General features: G+C 47.2%; 1 protein-coding gene across 1 annotated transcript in view; it reads left to right on the forward strand.

The window, feature by feature from the left end:
- Nucleotides 1–25,162, forward strand: part of LOC106596941 (huntingtin) — a 117,463-nt gene that overhangs the window by 82,107 nt on the left and 10,194 nt on the right. Inside the window, 22 exon segments of the mRNA XM_045716301.1 lie at nt 915–1,051; nt 1,699–1,815; nt 2,813–2,935; nt 3,267–3,467; nt 3,470–3,537; nt 5,420–5,562; nt 9,004–9,232; nt 10,096–10,237; nt 10,385–10,564; nt 12,900–13,076; nt 14,550–14,626; nt 17,374–17,512; nt 17,597–17,719; nt 17,822–18,038; nt 19,146–19,291; nt 19,852–20,029; nt 20,714–20,812; nt 21,006–21,190; nt 21,866–21,992; nt 22,121–22,224; nt 22,905–23,059; nt 24,121–24,260. Coding sequence (XP_045572257.1) covers nt 915–1,051; nt 1,699–1,815; nt 2,813–2,935; nt 3,267–3,467; nt 3,470–3,537; nt 5,420–5,562; nt 9,004–9,232; nt 10,096–10,237; nt 10,385–10,564; nt 12,900–13,076; nt 14,550–14,626; nt 17,374–17,512; nt 17,597–17,719; nt 17,822–18,038; nt 19,146–19,291; nt 19,852–20,029; nt 20,714–20,812; nt 21,006–21,190; nt 21,866–21,992; nt 22,121–22,224; nt 22,905–23,059; nt 24,121–24,260 — 3,207 coding nt within the window.

The raw sequence follows: 25,162 nt of genomic DNA on the forward strand, positions 1-25,162 counted from the left end.
GTCTCCTTGTCTGACTGGGTCTTTCTCCTCCGTCTCCTTGTCTGACTGGGTCTTTCTCCTCCGTCTCCTTGTCTGACTGGGTCTTTCTCCTCCGTCTCCTTGTCTGACTGGGTCTTTCTCCTCCATCTTCTTGTCTGACTGGGTTGTTCTCCTCCGTCTTCTTGTCTGACTGGGTTGTTCTCCTCCGTCTTCTTGTCTGACTGGGTCTTTCTCCTCCATCTTCTTGTCTGACTAGGTCTTTCTCCTCCGTCTCCTTGTCTGACTGGGTCTTTCTCCTCCGTCTCCTTGTCTGACTGGGTCTTTCTCCTCCATCTTCTTGTCTGACTGGGTCTTTCTCCTCCGTCTTCTTGTCTGACTGGGTCTTTCTCCTCCGTCTTCTTGTCTGACTGGGTCTTTCTCCTCCATCTTCTTGTCTGACTGGGTCTTTCTCCTCCGTCTTCTTGTCTGACTGGGTCTTTCTCCTCCATCTTCTTGTCTGACTGGGTCTTTCTCCTCCGTCTTCTTGTCTGACTGGGTCTTTCTCCTCCGTCTTCTTGTCTGACTGGGTCTTTCTCCTCCATCTTCTTGTCTGACTGGGTCTTTCTCCTCCGTCTTCTTGTCTGACTGGGTCTTTCTCCTCCATCTTGTCTGACTGGGTCTTTCTCCTCCGTCTTCTTGTCTGACTGGGTCTTTCTCCTCCGTCTTCTTGTCTGACTGGGTCTTTCTCCTCCATCTTCTTGTCTGACTGGGTCTTTCTCCTCCATCTTGTCTGACTGGGTCTTTCTCCTCCATCTTGTCTGACTGGGTCTTTCTCCTCCATCTTGTCTGACTGGGTCTTTCTCCTCCATCTTGTCTGACTGGGTCTTTCTCCTCCATCTTGTCTGACTGGGTCTTTCTCCTCCATCTTGTCTGACTGGGTCTTTCTCCCCATACAGCCATCCCAGCCCTGCAGCCTATAGTCCATGACCTGTTTGTTCTGAGAGGCTCCAACAAGGCTGACGCTGGGAAGGAACTGGACACCCAGAAAGAGGTGGTGGTCTCCATGCTGCTGAGACTCATACAGTACCACCAGGTAAACACACTTTGGAACCATGGAACCTTGGTACTTTGGAACCATGAAACCATGGTACTTTGGAACCATGGAACCTTGGTACTTTGGAACCATGGAACCTTGGTACTTTGACTGGAACCTTGGTACTTTGGAACCTTGGTACTTTGGAACCATGGAACCTTGGTACTTTGGATGGAACCTTGGTACTTTGGAACCTTGGTACTTTGGAACCATGAAACCTTGGTACTTTGGAACCATGGTACTTTGGAACCATGGTACTTTGGAACCATGGTACTTTGGAACCATGGAACCTTGGTACTTTGGAACCTTGGTACTTTGGAACCATGAAACCTTGGTACTTTGGAACCATGGTACTTTGGAACCATGGTACTTTGGAACCATGGTACTTTGGAACCATGGTACTTTGGAACCATGGGACCTTGGTACTTTTGAACCTTGGTACTTTGGAACCATGGAACCGTGGTACTTTGCAACCATGGAACTTTGGAACCATGGTACTTTGGAACCATGGTACTTTGGAACCTTTGTACTTTGGAACCATGGAACCATTGTACTTTGGAACCATTAAATATTTGAACCATGCAACCATTACAACCATGTAACATTTTCACCTGTGTGACCTTTGACCCCTGTGCTTCTGTGTTTAGGTGCTGGAGATGTTCATCCTGGTCCTCCAGCAGTGTCACAAGGAGAACGAGGACAAGTGGAAGAGACTGTCCAGACAGATCGCTGACATCATACTGCCCATGATAGGAAAACAACAGGTCCGAACACAGTGAGAGAGAGACGGAGAGCTTGTAAACTTATATAAAATGATTCCTGCTCTGCCTGTTCCTATAGACTGTCAATCCCGTCCCAAACTTGACTCTAGAATTTCACTCCCGTTCCTGAGGTAGTAACACAGGACCTGAGGTGATGTCTACCTGTAGTGTGTCACTGAGGTAGTAACACAGGACCTGAGGTGATGTCTACCTGTAGTGTGTCACTGAGGTAGTAACAGAGGACCTGAGGTGATGTCTACCTGTAGTGTGTCACTGAGGTAGTAACAGAGGACCTGAGGTGATGTCATCCTGTAGTGTGTCACTGAGGGAGTAACACAGGACCTGAGGTGATGTCATCCTGTAGTGTCACTGAGGTAGTAACACAGGACCTGAGGTGATGTCAACCTGTAGTGTGTCAGCTGAGGTAGTAACACAGGACCTGAGGTGATGTCTACCTGTAGTGTGTCACTGAGGTAGTAACACAGGACCTGAGGTGATGTCATCCTGTAGTGTGTCACTGAGGTAGTAACAGAGGACCTGAGGTGATGTCATCCTGTAGTGTGTCACTGAGGTAGTAACAGAGGACCTGAGGTGATGTCATCCTGTAGTGTGTCACTGAGGTAGTAACACAGGACCTGAGGTGATGTCCTGTAGTGTGTCACTGAGGTAGTAACAGAGGACCTGAGGTGAGTGTCAACTGAGGTAGTAACAGAGGACCTGAGGTGATGTCATCCTGTAGTGTGTCACTGAGGTAGTAACACAGGACCTGAGGTGATGTCATCCTGTAGTGTGTCACTGAGGGAGTAACACAGGACCTGAGGTGATGTCATCTGTTGTGTCACTGAGGTAGTAACACAGGACCTGAGGTGATGTCATCCTGTAGTGTGTCACTGAGGTAGTGGGCGAACACAGGACCTGAGGTGATGTCTTCCTGTAGTGTGTCACTGAGGTAGCAACACAGGACCTGAGGTGATGTCAACCGATTCCTGTTGTGTCCTAGATGCACCTGGACTCCCCTGAGGCTCTGGGAGTGTTGAACACTCTGTTTGAGACGGTTGCCCCCTCCTCTCTCCGCCCGGTAGATATGCTGCTGAAGGGAATGTTCACTACACCTGCTACCATGGTGAGACACACGGAATTTGGCTTTTGGATAATTCAATCGTTGCCAGGTCTTTACTGAGGCTAACTCTTTCCCTCCCTCCCTCCCTCCCTCCCTCCCTCCCTCCCTCCCTCCCTCCCTCCCTCCCTCCCTCCCTCCCTCCCTCCCTCCTCCTCTCTCTCCCCCCTCCCTCCTCTCCCTCCCTCTCCCCCACTCTCTCCTCCTCTCCCTCCCTCCATTCCTCTCTCTCCCCCACTCCCTCCCTCCCTCCCTCCTCCTCTCTCTCCCTCCTCCTCTCTCCTCCTCTCTCCCCCACTCCCTCCCCCACTCCCTCCTCCTCTCCCTCCCTCCCCAGGCTAATGTCAACACAGTTCAGTTGTGGGTATCAGGTGTCTTGGCTGTCCTCAGAGTCCTCATCTCTCAGTCCACTGAAGACATAGTCCTCTCTCGTGTCCACGAGCTCTCCCTCTCTCCTCTCCTCCTCTCCTGTCCCACCATCCGACATCTCCACGACGACAGCAGCCTCTCGTCGCCCCCGCAACTGCCTCTGGCGACCCCGGCAACTGTCGCCCCGACAACCAGGAGGCCAACGGAGAGCGGGTGCTGCCGGAGGAGACCTTTGCCAGGTGAGTGCCGGATCGGGTCTTCACGGTTGCTCTGTGGTTATTATGGTTGACCCCAGGTACACACTTTTAGGGGTCAAAGTTGACTCTTGATCGTTTAGGAATATGAGAGAGCGCGATATTTAAAAATTGTCAACCTCACTTTAAAAATATACAGTACCAGTCAAAAGTTTGGACACACCTACTCGTTCAAGGTTTTCCTTTATTTTTACTATTTTCTACGTTGTAGAATAATAGTGAAGACATCAACACTATGAAATAACACATATGGAATCATGTAGTAACCAAAAAAGTGTTAAACAAATCAAAATATATTTTACATTTGAGATTCTTCAAAGTAGCCACCCTTTGCCTTGATGACAGCTTTGCACACTCTTGGCATTCTCTCAGCCAGCTTCACCTGGAATGCTTTTCCAACAGTCTTGAAGGAGTTCCCACATATGCTGAGGACTTGTTGGGTGCTTTTCCGTCACTCTGTGGTCCAACTCATCCCAAACCATCTCAATTGGTTTGAGGTCAGGGGATTGTGGATGCCATGTCATCTAATGCAGCACTCCATCACTCTCCTTCTTGGTCAAATAGCCCTTACACAGCCTGGAGGTGTGTTGGGTCATTGTCCTGTTGAAAAACAAATGATAGTCCCACTAAGCCCAAACCAGATGGAAAGGCGTATCGCTGCAGAATGCTGGGGTCGCCATGCTGGTTAAGTGTGCCTTGAATTCTAAATAAATCACTGACAGTCACCAGCAAAGCACCCCCACACGATCACACCTCCTCCTCCATGCTTCACGGTGGGAACCACACATGCAGAGATCATCCGTTCACCTACTCTGTATCTCACAAAGACACGGCGGTTGGAACCAAAAATCTCACATTTGGACTCATCAGACCAAAGGACAGATTTCCACCATTCTAATGTCCATTGCTCGTGTTTCTTGGCCCAAGCAAGTCTCTTCTTCTTATTGGTGTCCTTTAGTAGTGGTTTCTTTGCAGCAATTCGACCATGAAGGCCTTATTAGATGTCTCCTCTCTCCAGGTTCCTACTCCAGCTAGTAGGAGTGATGTCTCCTCTCCTCTCTCCAGGTTCCTACTCCAGCTAGTAGGAGTGATGTCTCCTCTCCTCTCCTCTCTCCAGGTTCCTACTCCAGCTAGTAGGAGTGATGTCTCCTCTCCTCTCCTCTCTCCAGGTTCCTACTCCAGCTAGTAGGAGTGATGTCTCCTCTCCTCTCTCCAAGTTCCTACTCCAGCTAGTAGGAGTGATGTCTCCTCTCCTCTCTCCAGGTTCCTACTCCAGCTAGTAGGAGTGATGTCTCCTCTCCTCTCTCCAGGTTCCTACTCCAGCTAGTAGGAGTGATGTCTCCTCTCCTCTCTCCAGGTTCCTACTCCAGCTAGTAGGAGTGATGTCTCCTCTCCTCTCCTCTCTCCAGGTTCCTACTCCAGCTAGTAGGAGTGATGTCTCCTCTCCTCTCTCCAGGTTCCTACTCCAGCTAGTAGGAGTGATGTCTCGTCTCCTCTCCTCTCTCCAGGTTCCTACTCCAGCTAGTAGGAGTGATGTCTCCTCTCCTCTCCTCTCTCCAGGTTCCTACTCCAGCTAGTAGGAGTGATGTCTCCTCTCCTCTCCTCTCTCCAGGTTCCTACTCCAGCTAGTAGGAGTGATGTCTCCTCTCCTCTCCTCTCTCCAGGTTCCTACTCCAGCTAGTAGGAGTGATGTCTCCTCTCCTCTCCTCTCTCCAGGTTCCTACTCCAGCTAGTAGGAGTGATGTCTCCTCTCCTCTCCTCTCTCCAGGTTCCTACTCCAGCTAGTAGGAGTGATGTCTCCTCTCCTCTCTCCAGGTTCCTACTCCAGCTAGTAGGAGTGATGTCTCCTCTCCTCTCCTCTCTCCAGGTTCCTACTCCAGCTAGTAGGAGTGATGTTAGAGGACATCTCTACCAGACAGGTGAAGGTTGACATGACAGAACAGCAACACACGTTCTACTGTCAACAGCTGGGGACTCTGTTAATGTGTCTCATACACATCTTCAAGAGTGGTGAGTGGACAGATACACACATTTAGATATATATATATATATATACTAGAGGTTGACCGATTATTATTTTTCAACGCCGATACCGATTTATTGGAGGACCAAAAACCCGATGCCGATTAATCGGTATCGCTTTTATTTTGTTTGATTTATTTATTTTATTTTTTACATTTATTTGTAATAATGACAATTACAACAATACTGAATGAACACTTATTTTAACTTAATATAATACATCAATAAAATCAATTTAGCCTCAAATAAATAATGAAACATGTTCAATTTGGTTTAAATAATGCAAAAACAAAGTGTTGGAGAAGAAAGTAAAAGTGCAATATGTGCCATGTAAGAAAGCTAACGTTTAAGTGCCTTGCTCAGAACATGGGAACATATGAAAGCTGGTGGTTCCTTTTAACATGAGTCTTCAATATTCCCAGGTAAGAAGTTTTAGGTTGTAGTTATTATAGGAATTATAGGACTATTTCTCTCTATACGATTTGTATTTCATATACCTTTGACTATTGGATGTTCTTATAGACACTATAGTATTGCCAGTGTAACAGTATAGCTTCTGTCCCTCTCCTCGCTCCTACCTGGGCTCGAACCAGGAAAACATCGACAACAGCCACCCTCGAAGCAGCGTTACCCATGCAGAGCAAGGGGAACAACTACTCCGAGTCTCAGAGCGAGTGACGTTTGAAACGCGATTAGCGTGCACCCGGCTAACTAGCTAACCATTTCACATCGGGTACACCAGCCTCATCTTGGGAGTTGATGGGCTTGAAGTCATAAACAGCGCAATGCTTGAAGCATTGCGAAGAGCTGCTGGCAAAACGCACGAAAGTGCTGTTTGAATGAATGCTTACGAGCATTCTGCTGCTGCATACCACCGCTCAGTCAGATTGCTCTATCAAATCATAGAATTAATTATAATATAATAAACACACAGAAATACGAGCCTTAGGTCATTAATATGGTCGAATCTGGAAACTATCATCTCGAAAACAAAACGTTTTTTCTTTCAGGGAAATACGGAACCGTTCCGTATTTTACCTAACGGGTGGCATCCATAAGTCTAAATATTGCTGTTACATTGCACGACCTTCAATGTTATGTCATAATTACGTAAAATTCTGGCAAATTAGTTCAACGAGCCAGGCGGCCCAAACTGTTGCATATACCCTGACTCTGCGTGCAATGAACGCAAGAGCAGTGACACAATTTCATGTTAGCAGGCAATATTAACTAAATATGCAGGTTTAACCTCTCTTGGGCAGGTGGGACGCTACCGTCCCACTCACGGTTCACACTATTCAACAGCCAGTGAAAAATCAGAGCGCCAAATTCAAAACCACAAAATGTCATAATTCAATGTTCTCAAACAGACGACTATTTTACACCATTTTAAAGGTACACGTCTCCTTAATGTAACCACATTGTCCGATTTCAAAAAGGCTTTATGGCGAAAGCATAAAGTTAGATTATGTTAGGACAGTTCCAACACAAGAAAAACCACACAGCCATTTTCCTAGCAAGGACAGGTGTCACAAAAACCAGAAAACCAGCTAAGATTATGCACTAACCTTTGACGATCTTCATCAGATGATCATGTTACACAATACATGCATTTTTTGTTCGATAAAGTTCATATTTATATCCATAAACCCAATTTTACATTGGCGCGTGATGTTCAGAAAATATTTTGCCTCCAATACTGTCGGTGAATCAGTACAACAATTTACAAAAATACTCATCGTAAACGTTGATAATATATTAAACTGTTATTCAAAGAATTATAGATGAACATCTCCTTTATGCAACCGCTGTGACAGATTTCAAAAAAGCTTCACGGGGAAAGCACACTTTGCAATAATCTGAGTACGGCGCTCAGAAAAATACACTAGGCAATACAGATGCCCGCCATTTTGGAGTCATCTAAAATCATAAATAGCATTAGAAATATTCACTTACCCTTGATGATCTTCATCAGAAGGCACTTCCAGGAATCCCAGGTCCACATTAAATGTTGTTTTGTTCGATTAAGTCCATAATATATGTCCAAATACCTCCTTTTTGTTTCCGCGTTCAGTAAACTACTCCAAGTGTAGGAAGCGCGCGGAAAATGTCACGACGAAAAGTAAAAAAAAGTTACATTTACGTTCGTTCAAACATGTCAAACGTTGTATAGCATCAATCTTTAGGGCCTTTTTCACTTAGAACTTCAATAATATTCCAACCGGACGATTCCAGTGTCTTGAAAAACGTTTTGGAACACAGCTAACGCTCACGTGAATGTGCGCCAATGAACGCCAGTGCTTTCCTGAGTCAACAACTTCCAACTTCCTCTGTTCGCTCTCTGTTCATCATAGACGCCTCAAACAACTTTCTAAAGACTGTTGACATCTAGTGGAAGCCTTAGGAAGTACAAAATGAACCCTAAGTCACTGTGTGTTCGATAGGCAATGACTTGAAAGGACTACAAGCACCAGACTTCCCACTTCCTGGTTAGATTTTTCTCAGGTTTTTGCCTGCCATATGAGTTCTGTTATACTCACAGACACCATTCAAACAGTTTTAGAAACGTCAGAGTGTTTTCTATCCAAATCTACTAATAATATGCATACTCTAGTTCCTGGGCCCGAGTAGTAGGCCGTTTAATTTGCGTACGCTTTTCATCCGGCAGTGGAAATACTGCCCCCGACCCAAGAGAAGTTAAAAATATATACTTGTGTATTGATTTTAAAGAAAGGCAATAATGTTTATGGTTAGGTACACATTGGTGCAACGGCAGTGCTTTTTTCACAAATGCGCTTGTTAAATCAACACCCGTTTGGTGAAGTAGGCTGTGATTCAATGATAAATTAACAGGCACCGCATCGATTATATGCAACGCAGGACACGCTAGATAACTACACATGGTTGATGATATTACTAGTTTAACTAGTGATTATGTTAAGATTGATCGTTTTTTATAAAATAAGTTTAATGCTAGCTAGCAACTTACCTTGGCTTCTTGCTGCCCTCGTGTAACAGGTAGTCAGCCTGCCATGCAGGCTCCTCGTGGAGTGCAATGTAAGGCAGGTGGTTAGAGCGTTGGACTAGTAACCGGAAGGTTGCAAAAACGAATCCGCGAATCCCCCCTGAACAAGGCAGTTAACCCCCGTTCCTAGGCCGTCATTGAAAATAAGAATGTGTTCTTAACCTGACTTGCCTAGTTAAATAAATGTGTAAAAAAAAAAATAATAATTGGCAAATCGGTGGCCAAAAATACCGATTACCGATTGTTATGAAAACTTTAAATCGGCCCTAATTAATCTGCCATTCTTATTAATCGGTCAACCTCTAATATATCACACACATACATTTAGTGATAGATAGATATATATGCCTACACATATTTATGAATGTTAATATGAACTCCCTCCCTCCCCTCTCTCTCTCCAGGCATGTTCCGTAGGATCACGGCAGCAGCCACCCGTCTCCTGAAGGGTGAGGCTGGTCTGGGTGGAGGTCCAGGGGTCAGTGGTGTATTCTACCCCCTAGAGGGTCTTAATGCCATGGTGGGCTGCCTGGTGACCACACACCCCTCTCTGGTTCTGCTCTGGTGCCAAGTCCTCCTCATCATCAACTACACCAACTACAGCTGGTGGACAGAGGTACACCAGACACCCAGGTAGGTCTCTCTCTGAGGTACACCAGACACCCAGGTAGGTCTCTCTCTGAGGTACACCAGACACCCAGGTAGGTCTCTCTCTGAGGTACACCAGACACCCAGGTAGGTCTCTCTCTGAGGTACACCAGACACCCAGGTAGGTCTCTCTCTGAGGTACACCGGAAACCCAGGTAGGTCTCTCTCTGAGGTACACCAGACACCCAGGTAGGTCTCTCTCTGAGGTACACCAGACACCCAGGTAGGTCTCTCTCTGAGGTACACCAGACACCCAGGTAGGTCTCTCTCTGAGGTACACCGGAAACCCAGGTAGGTCTCTCTCTGAGGTACACCAGACACCCAGGTAGGTCTCTCTCTGAGGTACACCAGACACCCAGGTAGGTCTCTCTCTGAGGTACACCAGACACCCAGGTAGGTCTCTCTCTGAGGTACACCAGACACCCAGGTAGGTCTCTCTCTGAGGTACACCAGACACCCAGGTAGGTCTCTCTCTGAGGTACACCGGAAACCCAGGTAGGTCTCTCTCTGAGGTACACCAGACACCCAGGTAGGTCTCTCTCTGAGGTACACCAGACACCCAGGTAGGTCTCTCTCTGAGGTACACCAGACACCCAGGTAGGTCTCTCTCTGAGGTACACCAGACACCCAGGTAGGTCTCTCTCTGAGGTACACCAGACACCCAGGTAGGTCTCTCTCTGAGGTACACCAGACACCCAGGTAGGTCTCTCTGTCTCTCACTCACACAGACATACAACCACAGACAGACGGACATACATACACACACGGATGGAGGAACGTACAGACACACGGGGCGAACCCGCACCAAATCCTAAATGATATGACTCTCCCTCCACCTCCCTCTGTAGGAGACAGAGTCTGTCCTGCACCAAGCTGCTGAGCCCTCATTCCTCAGGAGGGGTGGAGGAGGAGAGACCAGAGGCCAGGCTGGCCATGTGTAACAGAGAGATCGTACGCAGGGGAGGACTCATTCTCTTCTGTGACTACGTGGTGAGACTATAGGTCCCTATAAAGCATTATAACTGGGGAGCTATTAAGCGTTATAACTGCTGTGACTCTTTGTTTTTCTTCTACCTTTCCAGAATGTTCCACTTGACTGCCTTCTCTTACCCATAATCCTCCTCTCTCCCTCTGTAGTGTCAGAACCTGCACGACTCTGAGCACCTGACCTGGCTGATCGTAAACCACGTCCGTGACCTCATCAACCTTTCCCATGAGCCTCCGGTGCAGGACTTCATCAGTGCCGTGCACCGCAACTCTGCCGCCTCGGGACTGTTTATACAGGCTATACAGTCACGCTGTGACAACCTCTCTACAGTTAGTACACACACACACACACACACACACACACACACACACACACACACACACACTACACACACACTGTAGACTAATACAGAGGAGACGTGACAACCTCTCGACAGTACACACTCGTTTACTGCTCTGTTTATACAACGGGTGGGTCTAATCCTGAATGCTGATTGGTTAAAACCGCATTCCAGCCGGAGTCTGTTCCACAAGTTAGTACCGGCTAAATGTATGTCGTTAAAATGCCTATTTACTCTGTTCCATCTGACTGCGCAATCCACTGTCTCATCAGCCCAGCCAGGCAATGTATAAACTTGTTCTCCACTATAAAAAGCATATAGACATTATCTCACATTTCTTTTAGACTAACGTTTAGTTTTCAACAGCGGAGATTTGTATAAACATTGCTGTCTGTCTCTCTGACATTTACAACATTGTTTCAATATTCAAATTCAAATCTCCAGCTGTCCAATAGTAATGAACGAGTCGGGACCAGACAGACAGACAGGTTGCTTTTTTTCAGCCAGTCTAAATCATGAATCAGCATCATGTTTATGGATATATACAAAGAAATATCATTTGAAAACAGGTAAAATGAAACAAAGTTCAGCTGGTTTACTGTCTTTCCAGCTTCAGTTTAAAGTGATTGTGTTAGCTGTGTTGTTAGCTGTGTTGTTAGCTGTGTTGTTAGCTGTGTTGTTAGCTGTGTTGTTGACTAGCTCCTCTGAACAACAGTGTCCTGACGAGTGAGAACATTTTCTACTCCAGGAGAAATCACGCCTCATTAGCTCATTGTTATGGATGTGTCCAATTAAATGTCACTAGAAAACAACTTAAAACAAATGTAAATGCAGCTACTGTTGTTATTCTGGCTGCACTGTTTGATGTGACTGTAAGTTAGCCGTAGTTGGCTAGCTAGCAAGCATGGAATAAGAACTTCGCCAGCCAGTAGGGCAATAGAACATTTAGAATGAACGACTGGGTCTCTGAGAGGAAACTGAACAGACAGAATGAACGACTGGGTCTCTGAGAGGAAACTGAACAGACAGAATGAACGACTGGGTCTCTGAGAGGAAACTGAACAGACAGAATGAACGACTGGGTCTCTGAGAGGAAACTGAACAGACAGAATGAACGACTGGGTCTCTGAGAGGAAACTGAACAGACAGAATGAACGACTGGGTCTCTGAGAGGAAACTGAACAGACAGAATGAACGACTGGGTCTCTGAGAGGAAACTGAACAGACAGAATGAACGACTGGGTCTCTGAGAGGAAACTGAACAGACAGAATGAACGACTGGGTCTCTGAGAGGAAACTGAACAGACAGAATGAACGACTGGGTCTCTGAGAGGAAACTGAACAGACAGAATGAACGACTGGGTCTCTGAGAGGAAACTGAACAGACAAGAATGAACGACTGGGTCTCTGAGAGGAAACTGAACAGACAGAATGAACGACTGGGTCTCTGAGAGGAAACTGAACAGACAGAATGAACGACTGGGTCTCTGAGAGGAAACTGAACAGACAGAATGAACGACTGGGTCTCTGAGAGGAAACTGAACAGACAGAATGAACGACTGGGTCTCTGAGAGGAAACTGAACAGACAGAATGAACGACTGGGTCTCTGAGAGGAAACTGAACAGACAGAATGAACGACTGGGTCTCTGAGAGGAAACTGAACAGACAGAATGAACGACTGGGTCTCTGAGAGGAAACTGAACAGACAGAATGAACGACTGGGTCTCTAGAGGAAACTGAACAGACAGAATGAACGACTGGGTCTCTGAGAGGAAACTGAACAGACAGAATGAACGACTGGGTCTCTGAGAGGAAACTGAACAGACAGAATGAACGACTGGGTCTCTGAGAGGAAACTGAACAGACAGAATGAACGACTGGGTCTCTGAGAGGAAACTGAACAGACAGAATGAACGACTGGGTCTCTGAGAGGAAACTGAACAGACAGAATGAACGACCAACCGGTTTGGGTAGTAACCCTAGATTTGTGTCAGGACTATATCTTGTGGAAGGATGAAATAATATGAATAAATTAAGCAAAATATTTTTTTAATGAAACTATGGAAATCATTATTAGTAACGGGTTCTTTAAAAGTGATAATGCTCGTTCTCCCTGTCTCTCTCTCTGTCGCTCTGTCTCGCTCTCTGTCTCGCTCTCTGTCTCGCTCTCTGTCTCGCTCTCTGTCTCGCTCTCTGTCTCGCTCTCTGTCTCGCTCTCTGTCTCGCTCTGTTGCTCTCTGTCTCTCTCTGTCTCTCTCTCTCGCTCTCTGTCTCTCTCTCTGTCTCTCGCTCTCTCTCCTCTCCCTCTCTCTCCCCCCCATAGCCCACCATGTTGAAGAAGACTCTTCAGTGTCTAGAAGGGATTCACCTGTCCCAGTCTGGTTCTCTGTTGATGCTCTACGTAGACAAACTACTGAATACTCCTTTCAGAGTCCTGGCTCGTATGGTTGATACTCTGGCCTGCAGGAGGGTGGAAATGCTGCTGGCTGAAACACTACAGGTAGATATACAACAGTTTAGTCCAGCTGAACATGTTTCTCTCTGTTCCTCTATAGAACAGTTTAGTCCAGCTGAACATGTTCTCTCTCTGTTCCTCTATAGAACAGTTTAGTCCAGCTGAACATGTTCTCTCTCTGTTCCTCTATAGAACAGTTTAGTCCAGCTGAACATGTTCTCTCTCTGTTCCTCTATAGAACAGTTTAGTCCAGCTGAACATGTTCTCTCTCTGTTCCTCTATAGAACAGTTTAGTCCAGCTGAACATGTTCTCTCTGTTCCTCTATAGAACAGTTTAGTCCAGCTGAACATGTTCTCTCTCTGTTCCTCTATAGAACAGTTTAGTCCAGCTGAACATGTTCTCTCTCTGTTCCTCTATAGAACAGTTTAGTCCAGCTGAACATGTTCTCTCTCTGTTCCTCTATAGAACAGTTTAGTCCAGCTGAACATGTTCTCTCTCTGTTCCTCTATAGAACAGTTTAGTCCAGCTGAACATGTTCTCTCTGTTCCTCTATAGAACAGTATAGTCCAGCTGAACATGTTCTCTCTCTGTTCCTCTATAGAACAGTTTAGTCCAGCTGAACATGTTCTCTCTCTGTTCCTCTATAGAACAGTTTAGTCCAGCTGAACATGTTCTCTCTCTGTTCCTCTATAGAACAGTTTAGTCCAGCTCAACATGTTCTCTCTCTGTTCCTCTATAGAACAGTTTAGTCCAGCTGAACATGTTCTCTCTCTGTTCCTCTATAGAACAGTTTAGTCCAGCTGAACATGTTCTCTCTCTGTTCCTCTATAGAACAGTTTAGTCCAGCTGAACATGTTCTCTCTCTGTTCCTCTATAGAACAGTTTAGTCCAGCTGAACATGTTCTCTCTCTGTTCCTCTATAGAACAGTTTAGTCCAGCTGAACATGTTCTCTCTCTGTTCCTCTATAGAACAGTATAGTCCAGCTGAACATGTTCTCTCTCTGTTCCTCTATAGAACAGTTTAGTCCAGCTGAACATGTTCTCTCTGTTCCTCTATAGAACAGTATAGTCCAGCTGAACATGTTCTCTCTCTGTTCCTCTATAGAACAGTTTAGTCCAGCTGAACATGTTCTCTCTGTTCCTCTATAGAACAGTTTAGTCCAGCTGAACATGTTCTCTCTCTGTTCCTCTATAGAACAGTTTAGTCCAGCTGAACATGTTCTCTCTCTGTTCCTCTATAGAACAGTTTAGTCCAGCTGAACATGTTCTCTCTCTGTTCCTCTATAGAACAGTTTAGTCCAGCTGAACATGTTCTCTCTCTGTTCCTCTATAGAACAGTTTAGTCCAGCTGAACATGTTCTCTCTCTGTTCCTCTATAGAACAGTATAGTCCAGCTGAACATGTTCTCTCTCTCTTCCTCTATAGAACAGTTTAGTCCAGCTGAACATTTTCTCTCTCTGTTCCTCTATAGAACAGTTTAGTCCAGCTGAACATGTTCTCTCTCTGTTCCTCTATAGAACAGTTTAGTCCAGCTGCCAGTAGAGGAACTGGACAGAATCCAGGAATACCTTCAGATCAGTGGACTAGCTCAACGGTAACAATACTCCTCTCCTCTCTTCCTCTCTCCTCCTCTCTTCCCCCTCTCCTCTCTTCCTCTCTCCTCCTCTCTTCCCCCTCTCCTCTCTTCTTCTCTCCTCCTCTCTTCCCCCTCTCCTCTCTTCTTCTCTCCTCCTCTCTTCCCCCTCTCCTCTCTTCTTCTCTCCTCCTCTCTTCCCCCTCTTCTCTCTTCTTCTCTCCTCCTCTCTTCCCCCTCTCCTCTCTTCTTCTCTCCTCCTCTCTTCCCCCTCTCCTCTCTTCTTCTCTCCTCCTCTCTTCCCCCTCTCCTCTCTTCTTCTCTCCTCCTCTCTTCCCCCTCTCCTCTCTTCTCTCTCCTCTCCTCTCTTCCTCTCCTCTCTTCTCTTCCCCCTCTCCTCTCCTCTCTTCTCTTCTCCTCTCTCTTCTCTTCTTCTCTCCTCCTCTCTTCCCTCTCCTCTCTTCTTCTCTCCTCCTCTCTTCCCCCTCTCCTCTCCTCCTCTCTTCCCCCTCTCCTCTCTTCTCTTCTCCTCCTCTCTTCTCCTTCTTCTCTCCTCCTCTCTTCCCCCTCTCCTCTCTTCTCCTCTCCTCCTCTCTTCCCACTCCTCTCTTCTCCTCTCCTCCTCTCTTCCCCCTCTCCTCTCTTCTCCTCTCCTCCTCTCTTCCCCCTCTCCTCTCTTCTTCTCTCCTCCTCTCTTCCCCCTCTCCTCTCTTCTCCTCTCCTCCTCTCTTCCCCCTCTCCTCTCTTCTCCTCTTCTCCTCTCTTCTCCTCTCCTCCTCTCATCTCCCCTCTCCTCTCATCTCCCCTCTCCTCTCTTCGCCTCTCCTCTCTTCTCCTCTCCTCCTCTCCTCCTCTCATTTCCCCTCTCCTCTCCTCTCTTCTCCTCTCCTCCTCTCCTCTCTTCTCCTCTCCTCCTCTCATCTCCCCTCTCATTCTAGTCAAATGTACATTATCTTCTTGTTTTAATGAATCACTACATGACCAAAAGTATGTGGACACCTGCTCGTCAAACATCTCATTACTAAATCATGGACATTAATATGGAGTTGGTCGACCCCTTTACTGCTATAACAGCCTCCACTCTTCTGGGAAGGCTTTCTACTAGATGTTGGATTATTACTGTGGGGACTTGCTTCCATTTAGCCACAAGAGCATTAGTGAGGTCAGGAACTGTTGTTGAGCGATTAGTCCTGGCTCGCAGTCAGTGTTCCAATTCATCCCAAAGGTGATCGATGGGGTTGAGGTCAGTGCTCTGTGCAGGCCAGTCAAGTTCTTCCACACCAATCTCAACAAACTATTTCTGTATTGACCTCGCTTTGTGCACGGAGGCATTGTCATGCTGAAACAGGAAAGGGCCTTCCCCAAACTGTTGCCATAAAGTTCGAAGCACAGAATCATCTTGAAAGTCATCGTATGCTGTATCGTTAAGATTTCCCTTCACTGGAACTAAGAGGCCCAAACCATGAAAAACAGCCCCAGACCATTATTCCTCCTCCACCAAACTTTACAGTTGGCACTATGCATTCTAGCAGGTAGCGTTCACCTGGCATCCGCCAAACCAAGATTTATCCTTTGGACTGCCAGACGATGAAGCGTGATTCATCACTCTAGAGAACGTGTTTCCACTGCTCCAGAGTCCAATGGCAGTGAGCTTTACACCACTCCAGACAACATTTAGCATTGCGCATGGTGATCTTAGGCTTGTGTGCTGCTGATCGGCCATGGAAACCCATTTCATGAAGCTCCCAACAAACAGTTATTGTGCTGAAGTTGCTTCCGGAGCCAGTTTGGAACTCGATAGTGATTGTTGCTACGCACTTCAGCAATCAGCGGTCCCGTTCTGTGAGCTTGTGTGGCCTACCACTTTGCGGCTGAGCCGTTGTTGCTCCTAGACGTTTCCACTTCACAATAACAGCACTTACAGTTGACCGGGGCAGCTCTAGCACGGCAGAAATTTGACAAACTGACTCGTTGGAAAGGTTGCATCTTATCACAGTGCCACATTGAAAGTCACTGAGCTCTTTAGTAAGGCCATTCTACTGCCAATGTTTGTCTATGGAGATTGCATGGCTGTGTGCCTTATTTTATACACCTGTCAGCAGCAGGTGTGGCTGAAATAGCCGAAGCCACTATTTTGAAGGGGTGTCCATACTGCTGTATATATAGTGTATGAAAGGGTGTCCATACTGCTGGAGATATAGTGTATGAAGGGGTGTCCATACTGCTGTATATATAGTGTATGAAGGGGTGTCCATACTGCTGTGTATATAGTGTATGAAGGGGTGTCCATACTGCTGCTGTATATATAGTGTATGAAGGGGTGTCCATACTGCTGTGTATATATAGTGTAGGAAGGGGTGTCCACATACTGCTGTATATATAGTGTATGAAGGGGTGTCCACATACTGCTGTATATATAGAGTATGAAGGGGTGTCCACACACTGCTGTATATATAGTGTATGAAGGGGTGTCCACATACTGCTGTATATATAGTGTATGAAGGGGTGTCCATACTGCTGTATATATAGTGTATGAAGGGGTGTCCACATACTGCTATATATATAGTGTATGAAGGGGTGTCCATACTGCTGTATGTATAGTGTATGAAGGGGTGTCCATACTGCTATATATATAGTGTATGAAGGGGTGTCCATACTGCTGTATTCATGGGACATTATATAATTTTCTCAAGCTACTTTCTTAAGAGATTTTCACCACAAAAAGCTGGTGATGTTGTGTGATGTCATTTCCTGCCTCTTGTTGCTAGGCACCAGAGGTTCTACTCCCTGCTGGACAGGTTCCGAGCCACCGTTGCCGAGGACACCAGCAGCCCCTCCCCTCCTGTGACATCACACCCCCTGGATGGGGAACCGCCACCAGCCCCTGAACTAGTCGAGGCTGACAAGGTGTGTGTGTGTGTGTGTGTCGGTGTGCTTTATAAAACGTCTGTTTGGGTCTGTCATATTCAACGTGTGTATGTCTTGTTCCAGGAGTGGTATGTTGCCTTGGTGATGTCCCAGTGTTGTCTCCGTGGTGACGGGTCGTTCCTGGAGACAACGGAACTCCTGACCAAACTACCTCCTGACGACCTCTCTACCATCATGACCTGCAAGGTAACACACACACACATATACACACACACACACACACTCCAAACTACCCTGTCTTATCCCTCAAAGCACACACTGACCTCTCTCTCTCTCTCTCTCCACCAGGACTTCAACCTGTCTCTCCTCTGTCCGTGTCTGAGCCTGGGGGTTCAGAGGTTAACCCGGGGTCAGGGGTCGTTGCTATTGGAGACAGCCCTGGCCGTGACACTGGATCATCTGAGCGGGGTCACACAGCTACTTCCTGTTCCACACCATTCCTTCCTGCCGCCGGCCAAACCTGACCCGGCCGAGCCCTACTGGGACAAACTGGCTATCGTCTATGGTAAGACTAACTCGGAAGGTTGTTGGTTCGAATCCTGGGCTGAAAAATGGGAGGATCTGGCAACTAAAAGCCTTTCCCCGCTGTACGTCAGATTGAGTCTTGTTCCATTATCACACTGTGATGTTACCTGGTTAAACTGTGGATATGGACCTGGCCAGATTGTACCATTATCACACTGTGATGTTACCTGATTAAACTGTGGATATGGACCTGGCCAGATTGTACCATGTGCTTCAGGTGTGTGGTTCCATTCTGGCCATTTAGCTGGCGAGGCCACGTCAGCCATCTACCAGCACAGGCAGCGCTCGCCTCCCGAGGGAGTTGGGAAAACAACTGAAAGATATGAGTCCTAGAAATAGTTTTCACATGGTAACTTTAGATGTCCCAACTCGGAATCAAATACGATGCTCAAAAATAACATGGTCTCTGTGATAGAACGTTTCTTTTGATTACGTGATCATAAATCGTTCTTCTGACAAAGCATGTAAACGTTTTTAATCAAACTATTTATATGAATGTGACGGTTCACAATAATCATGTTATTGTGTACGTACTCCGTTCCCGGTCGTGTTCCTATTGGTCACTGGGATCTGCTCGTAACACCAGCCACACGACACCATAAAGACTCAAAATGTGTGACGCTGTCAGAACGCTGTCAGAGCCTTCGACCGTACACACTGGTATGTAATCAGCAGACCTGGACCCTGTCACACTGACTCAGCCGTGAGGGGAAAAACCCTGGCATAAGACGGCTAAAAACCATAGTCTGTGCTGCCCTTTACGGTATCCTGGTGCTCCCAGGTTCTGCTGCCGTTGTGCCCTTGAGCAAGGCACTTTATCTTGAAATTAAAAGAGCATATTTTGCAGAACCTGAAACTAGTGTGTTTATATATATATATATATATATATAGATAGATAGATATAGATATAGATAGATAGATAGTCTCTTTCACCTGTCAATTATTCTGTTGTTCTCTAGGTGAGGCATGGCTCTACCCTCTCTATGTAGAGCTGTCTCAGTATCTGCTGTGTGTGTATTGTAGGTGAGGCATGGCTCTACCCTCTCTATGTAGAGCTGTCTCAGTATCTGCTGTGTGTGTATTCTAGGTGAGGCTGGACTCTACCCGCGGGTGATGTCTCTGTGTAGAGCACTGTCTCAGTATCTGCTGTGTGTGGGTCAGCTTCCTTCCCCTCTACAAATCCCTGAAGACAAACAACATCTCATCGCCACCTTCATCACCATGGCGACCGAGGTAAGAAGTTTATCATCCCTGACCTCTAACACTTGACCCTATCCCTGGCCAATGAGAAAATACTTTTGGGGGGGGCGCCTATGTCCAAACACTATAACATTTTAGATATTTAAAAAAAATAATTTTAGGAAAAACATTTCAATGTATAAACCGCTAAAACCAGATATAGAGTATGTAGAAGAGATTATGGACTTTATGTATTTGGTAATATTATCATCTTTGAGAAATAAAAATCACCTAAATAAAAGTTAGACGGTCAGGAAGAATTGAAAATTCCCCCCCAAACAGTGAATTTAGCACTATGGATTTAGATGTTATGTTTGAGCTGAAGGACACAGCACCAGTCATGGCAACATGCCTATCATTCACCAAAAGTAGCTTTTAAAACAGCAACATTTTCTCTCAGCTCCATGGAGACATTTCTACAATTGCAGGAAATTTCCTTAAAACTTTGAACTTTTCACTACACCGCCAAGATAGGGGGGCCTCTCACTCACCACCTAAGCCCCTTTTTGTTCCAGAATAAACCCTGCTTCATGGTGTTGTCTCTCTCTCTCTAGTTGGTGGTCTGGCGTGTTCTCCAGGACAGTGTTCCTCTGAGTGTTGACCTGCAGGGGGCTCTGTCCTGTCTGTGTCTGGCCCTGCAACAACCCTGTGTCTGGAACACACTGTCTACAGCCCCGTACAAAACACACACCTGCTCTGTCATACACTGTCTACGACTCCTCATCACTGCAGGTTAGTGTGTGTGTGAAGGAGAGAGGGAATCAACCTGGACACAATTAGTGGATTTGCATGTGGTGTGAATGTGACACAACCATATTTATAAACTGGATGGTTTGAGCCCTGAATGCTGATTGGCAGATCGTATACCTGCTCTAATTACATTGGTAACCAGTTTATAACAGCAACAATGAACCGTATGGCTTTGTGGTACAGTATATTGCCAGTATACCACGGTTAAGGGCTGTATCCGGGCACTCCGTGTTGTGTCGTGGATAAAAACAGCCCGTAGCCGTGGTATATTGACCATATACCACACCCCCTCAGGCCTTATAGCCTACATGACTTCTAGGCTTTTCCTCTGCTGCCGATGTTTATTACACATCCACATAAAGTATCAAACTCTCTCTCCTCTACCTCTCCCTCCCTTTTCCTCTTTCTCTCCTCTCCCTCTCTTCTTTCCTCTCGCTCTCCTCTCCTCTCTCTTTCCTCTCTCCTCTCCCTCTCTCTCTCCTCTCTCTCCCTCTCTCTTTCCTCTCTCTCCCTCTCTCTTTCCTCTCTCTCGCTCTCTCCCTCTCTCTCTCCTCTCTCTCTCTCCCTCTCTGTTTCCCTCTCTCTCGCTCTCTCCCTCCCTCTCTCTCTCCTCTCTCTCTCCCTCTCCTCTCTCTCTCTCCTCTCCTCTCCCTCTCTCCTCTCTAGTGGCAGTAGGTCCAGGTGACCATCTCTTACATCCAGAGAGAAAGAGAACCACCAGGTCAGACAGTGATACAGACCAGGTCCACTCTCCAAACACTGACAGTAAGTAATATAGTTGTTGTGTGTTTCCATGATCTTATCATTTTATTCAGTCAGTCTCAGTGAGTTAGAACGTGTTTCATCATAGTTAAGTCTTCTGGCTAGTGGCTACTAATACAGTCTGTTGGCTTGCTGTGTTTTAATGTGCATTAGATGTGTTACTGTTCTCTGTAATGTGTGTGTGTGTGTGTTCCAGACGTGTGTGAGCGACGGTCGTGTGAGATCATGGCCGAGCTGGTGGAGGGTCTCCAGAGCGTTCTGTCTCTGGGTCACCATAGAAACAGCGGAATCCCAGCCTTCCTCACGCCGATGCTCCGAAACATCATCATCAGTCTGTCCAGACTACCACTGGTCAACAGCTACACTAGAGTCCCTCCCCTGGTCAGTCACTGGTCAACAGCTACACTAGAGTCCCTCCCCTGGTCAGTCACTGGTCAACAGCTACACTAGAGTCCCTCCCCTGGTCAGTCACTGGTCAACAGCTACACTAGAGTCCCTCCCCTGGTCAGTCACTGGTCAACAGCTACACTAGAGTCCCTCCCCCTGGTCAGTCACTGGTCAACAGCTACACTAGAGTCCCTCCCCTGGTCAGTCACTGGTCAACAGCTACACTAGAGTCCCTCCCCTGGTCAGTCACTGGTCAACAGCTACACTAGAGTCCCTCCCCCTGGTCAGTCACTGGTCAACAGCTACACTAGAGTCCCTCCCCTGGTCAGTCACTGGTCAACAGCTACACTAGAGTCCCTCCCCTGGTCAGTCACTGGTCAACAGCTACACTAGAGTCCCTCCCCTGGTCAGTCACTGGTCAACAGCTACACTAGAGTCCCTCCCCCTGTGTGTGTGAGATGTTTGCAGAGCATTTCAATGAAACATCAACACAACAGCTCTGCCAGTGACTCGTCCAAAAGCCTTAGCTTCTATTTTCGCCTATTCCAACTTGCAACACATGCAAAGGAACACTTTTTAAAGTGTCGTGTCCAGTGTATCAGCTTTAAAGCCTAGTTATTTCCCCCCAGTGTATTTCCCCTGTAACGTGTCTGTGTGTAACCTCTGTAGGTGTGGAAGCTGGGCTGGTCCCCTCGGCCGGGGGGAGAGTTTGGGACCACCCTGCCTGAGATCCCTGTGGAGTTCCTTCAGGAGAAAGACGTGTTCAGGGAGTTCCTGTATCGCATCAACACACTGGGTGAGAGGGCCAAGTGTTTATAACCTGATATGTCATTGTTCTAGAGGTCTATTCCATATCTACAGTAGACTGTTAGACTGATCCTTTAAGTGTTTATAACCTGTAGTATGAACATGTGTGGTATTCAGGCTGGAGCAGTAGGACCCAGTTTGAAGAGACCTGGGCCACACTGCTGGGAGTTCTGGTCACTCAACCCATCTCAATGGACCAGGAGGAGGAGAGAGAACAGGAGGTACACACTCCTCTCTCTCTGTCTCGCTGTCTGTCTCTCTCTCTCTGTCGCTCTCTGTCTGTCTGTCTCGCTCTCTCTCTGTCTGTCTCGCTCTCTCTCTGTCTGTCTCGCTCTCTCTCTGTCTGTCTCGCTCTCTCTCTGTCTGTCTCTCTCTCTGTCTGTCTCTCTCTCTGTCTGTCTGTCTCTCTGTCTCTGTCTGTCTCTGTCTCGCTCTGTCTCTCTCACTGTCTCTCTCTCTCTCTGTCTCTGTCTCTGTCTGTCTCACTCTCAATTCAATTCAAGGGTCTTTATTGACATGGGAAACATATGTTAACATTGCCAAAGCAAGTGAGGTAGATAATATACAAAAGGGAAATAAACAATAAAAATGAACAATAAACATTACACTCACAGAAGTTCCAAAGGAATGAAGACATTACAAATGTCATATTATGTCTACATACAGTGTTGTAATGATGTACAAATGGTTAAAGTACAAAAGGGAAAATAAATAAACATAAATATGGGTTCGATTTACAATGGTGTTTCTCTTTCTTTCTCTCTGTCTGTCTCCGTGTCTCTCTCTCTCTGTGTCTCTCTCTCTCTCTGTGTCTCTGTCTCTCTCTGTCTGTCTCTCTCTCTCTGTGTCTCTGTGTCTCTCTGTCTCTCTCTCTCTCTCTCTCTCTGTGTGTGTTGAACAGGAGGACTTGGAGCGGAGCCAGTTGAATGTGTTAGCAGTGCAGGCCATCACCTCTCTGGTTCTGAGTGCCATGACTCTCCCTACTGCTGGAAACCCTGCTGTCTCCTGTCTCGAACAACAGCCTAGAAACAAGACCCTTAAAGTCCTGGACACACGGTACACTACACTACACTACACTACACTACACTACACTACACTACACACACACACACACACACACACACACACACACACACACACACACACACATGGTACACACACACACACACACACACACACACACACACACACACACACACACACACACACACACACACACACACACACACACACACACACACACACACACACACACACACACACACACACACACACACACACACATGGTACACACACACACACACACACACATGGTACACACACACACACACACACACACGGTACACACACACACACACACACACACACACACACACACACACACACACACACACACACACACACACACACACACACACACACACACACACACGGTACACACACCTTAAACACACACACCTTAAACACACACACGGTACACACACACACACGGTACACACACACACACGGTACACACACACGTACACACACACACACGATACACACACACACACGGTAACACACACACACGGTACACACGGTACACACACGGTACACACGGTACACACACGGTACACACACACACACGGTACACACGGTACACACACTCATGGTACACACACGGTACACACACACACACGGTACACACACACACACACACATTAAGTTTCAAGTTTTAATGTCACATGCACAAGTACAGTGAAATTACTTATTTTACTAACTCAAATTACAAGATGGCCGCCGTTCTTTCAGGCTCCGACTCAACTTTTCTCTTGTACTGTTTACACAATGTATCCGTTATTATTCACTACAACCGACAACAACTTTTGAACATCAGATCGGTAGTTATTTACCCCAATTCTGGTTTCTACTTCTACTCATGTGCTCTGGGCTGTGTCTGTAATACTGACCCAATTATCAGGCTACCCATTATACACATCCACACCAAGCAACAGCCTAAAATACCACAGTCTTCAGACTTTCTCACTTTGTAAAATGGCTTTTCCCCTCATACTATATTCATATTGACAGGTGACCTAGTTATTCCTGACATTGCGTTGGTCTTGTCTTCCCGTCAGGTTTGGCAGGAAGTTGTCAGTGATCAGAGGAGCGGTGGAGAGAGAGATCCAGGCCATGGTGTCTAAGAGAGACAACGTCCACACACACCATCCCTACCACACCTGGGACCCTGTCCCCTCCCTGTCTGCTGTCTCACCAGGTAACACACCTGGTACCCTGTCCCCTCCCTGTCTGCTGTCTCACCAGGTAACACACCTGGTACCCTGTCCCCTCCCTGTCTGCTGTCTCACCCAGGTAACACACCTGGGACCCTGTCCCCTCCCTCTCTGCTGTCTCACCAGGTAACACACCTGGTACCCTGTCCCCTCCCTGTCTGCTGTCTCACCAGGTAACACACCTGGTACCCTGTCCCCTCCCTGTCTGCTGTCTCACCAGGTAACACACCTGGGACCCTGTCCCATCCCTGTCTGCTGTCTCAGCAGGTAACACACCTGGGACCCTGTCCCCTCCCTGTCTGCTGTCTCACCAGGTAACACACCTGGGACCCTGTCCCCTCCCTGTCTGCTGTCTCACCAGGTAACACACCTGGGACCCTGTCCCCTCCCTGTCTGCTGTCTCACCAGGTAACACACCTGGGACCCTGTCCCCTCCCTGTCTGCTGTCTCACCAGGTAACACACCTGGTACCCTGTCCCCTCCCTGTCTGCTGTCTCACCAGGTAACACACCTGGGACCCTGTCCCATCCCTGTCTGCTGTCTCAGCAGGTAACACACCTGGGACCCTGTCCCCTCCCTGTCTGCTGTCTCACCAGGTAACACACCTGGGACCCTGTCCCCTCCCTGTCTGCTGTCTCAGCAGGTAACACACCTGGTACCCTGTCCCCTCCCTGTCTGCTGTCTCACCAGGTAACACACCTGGGACCCTGTCCCCTCCCTGTCTGCTGTCTCAGCAGGTAACACACCTGGGACCCTGTCCCCTCCCTGTCTGCTGTCTCAGCAGGTAGACCTAGTTGTTTGTAGTAGTGTCATCCTGGGGTCAGATCCATTCAGCTGTGCAGGGTTCAGAGGTCCTCATGGGTCCTAGTAATTGATGAACAGTGTG

Source organism: Salmo salar, chromosome ssa04 (assembly GCF_905237065.1).
Source record: "Salmo salar chromosome ssa04, Ssal_v3.1, whole genome shotgun sequence".
In the NCBI taxonomy this organism is placed as follows: Eukaryota; Metazoa; Chordata; class Actinopteri; order Salmoniformes; family Salmonidae; genus Salmo; species Salmo salar.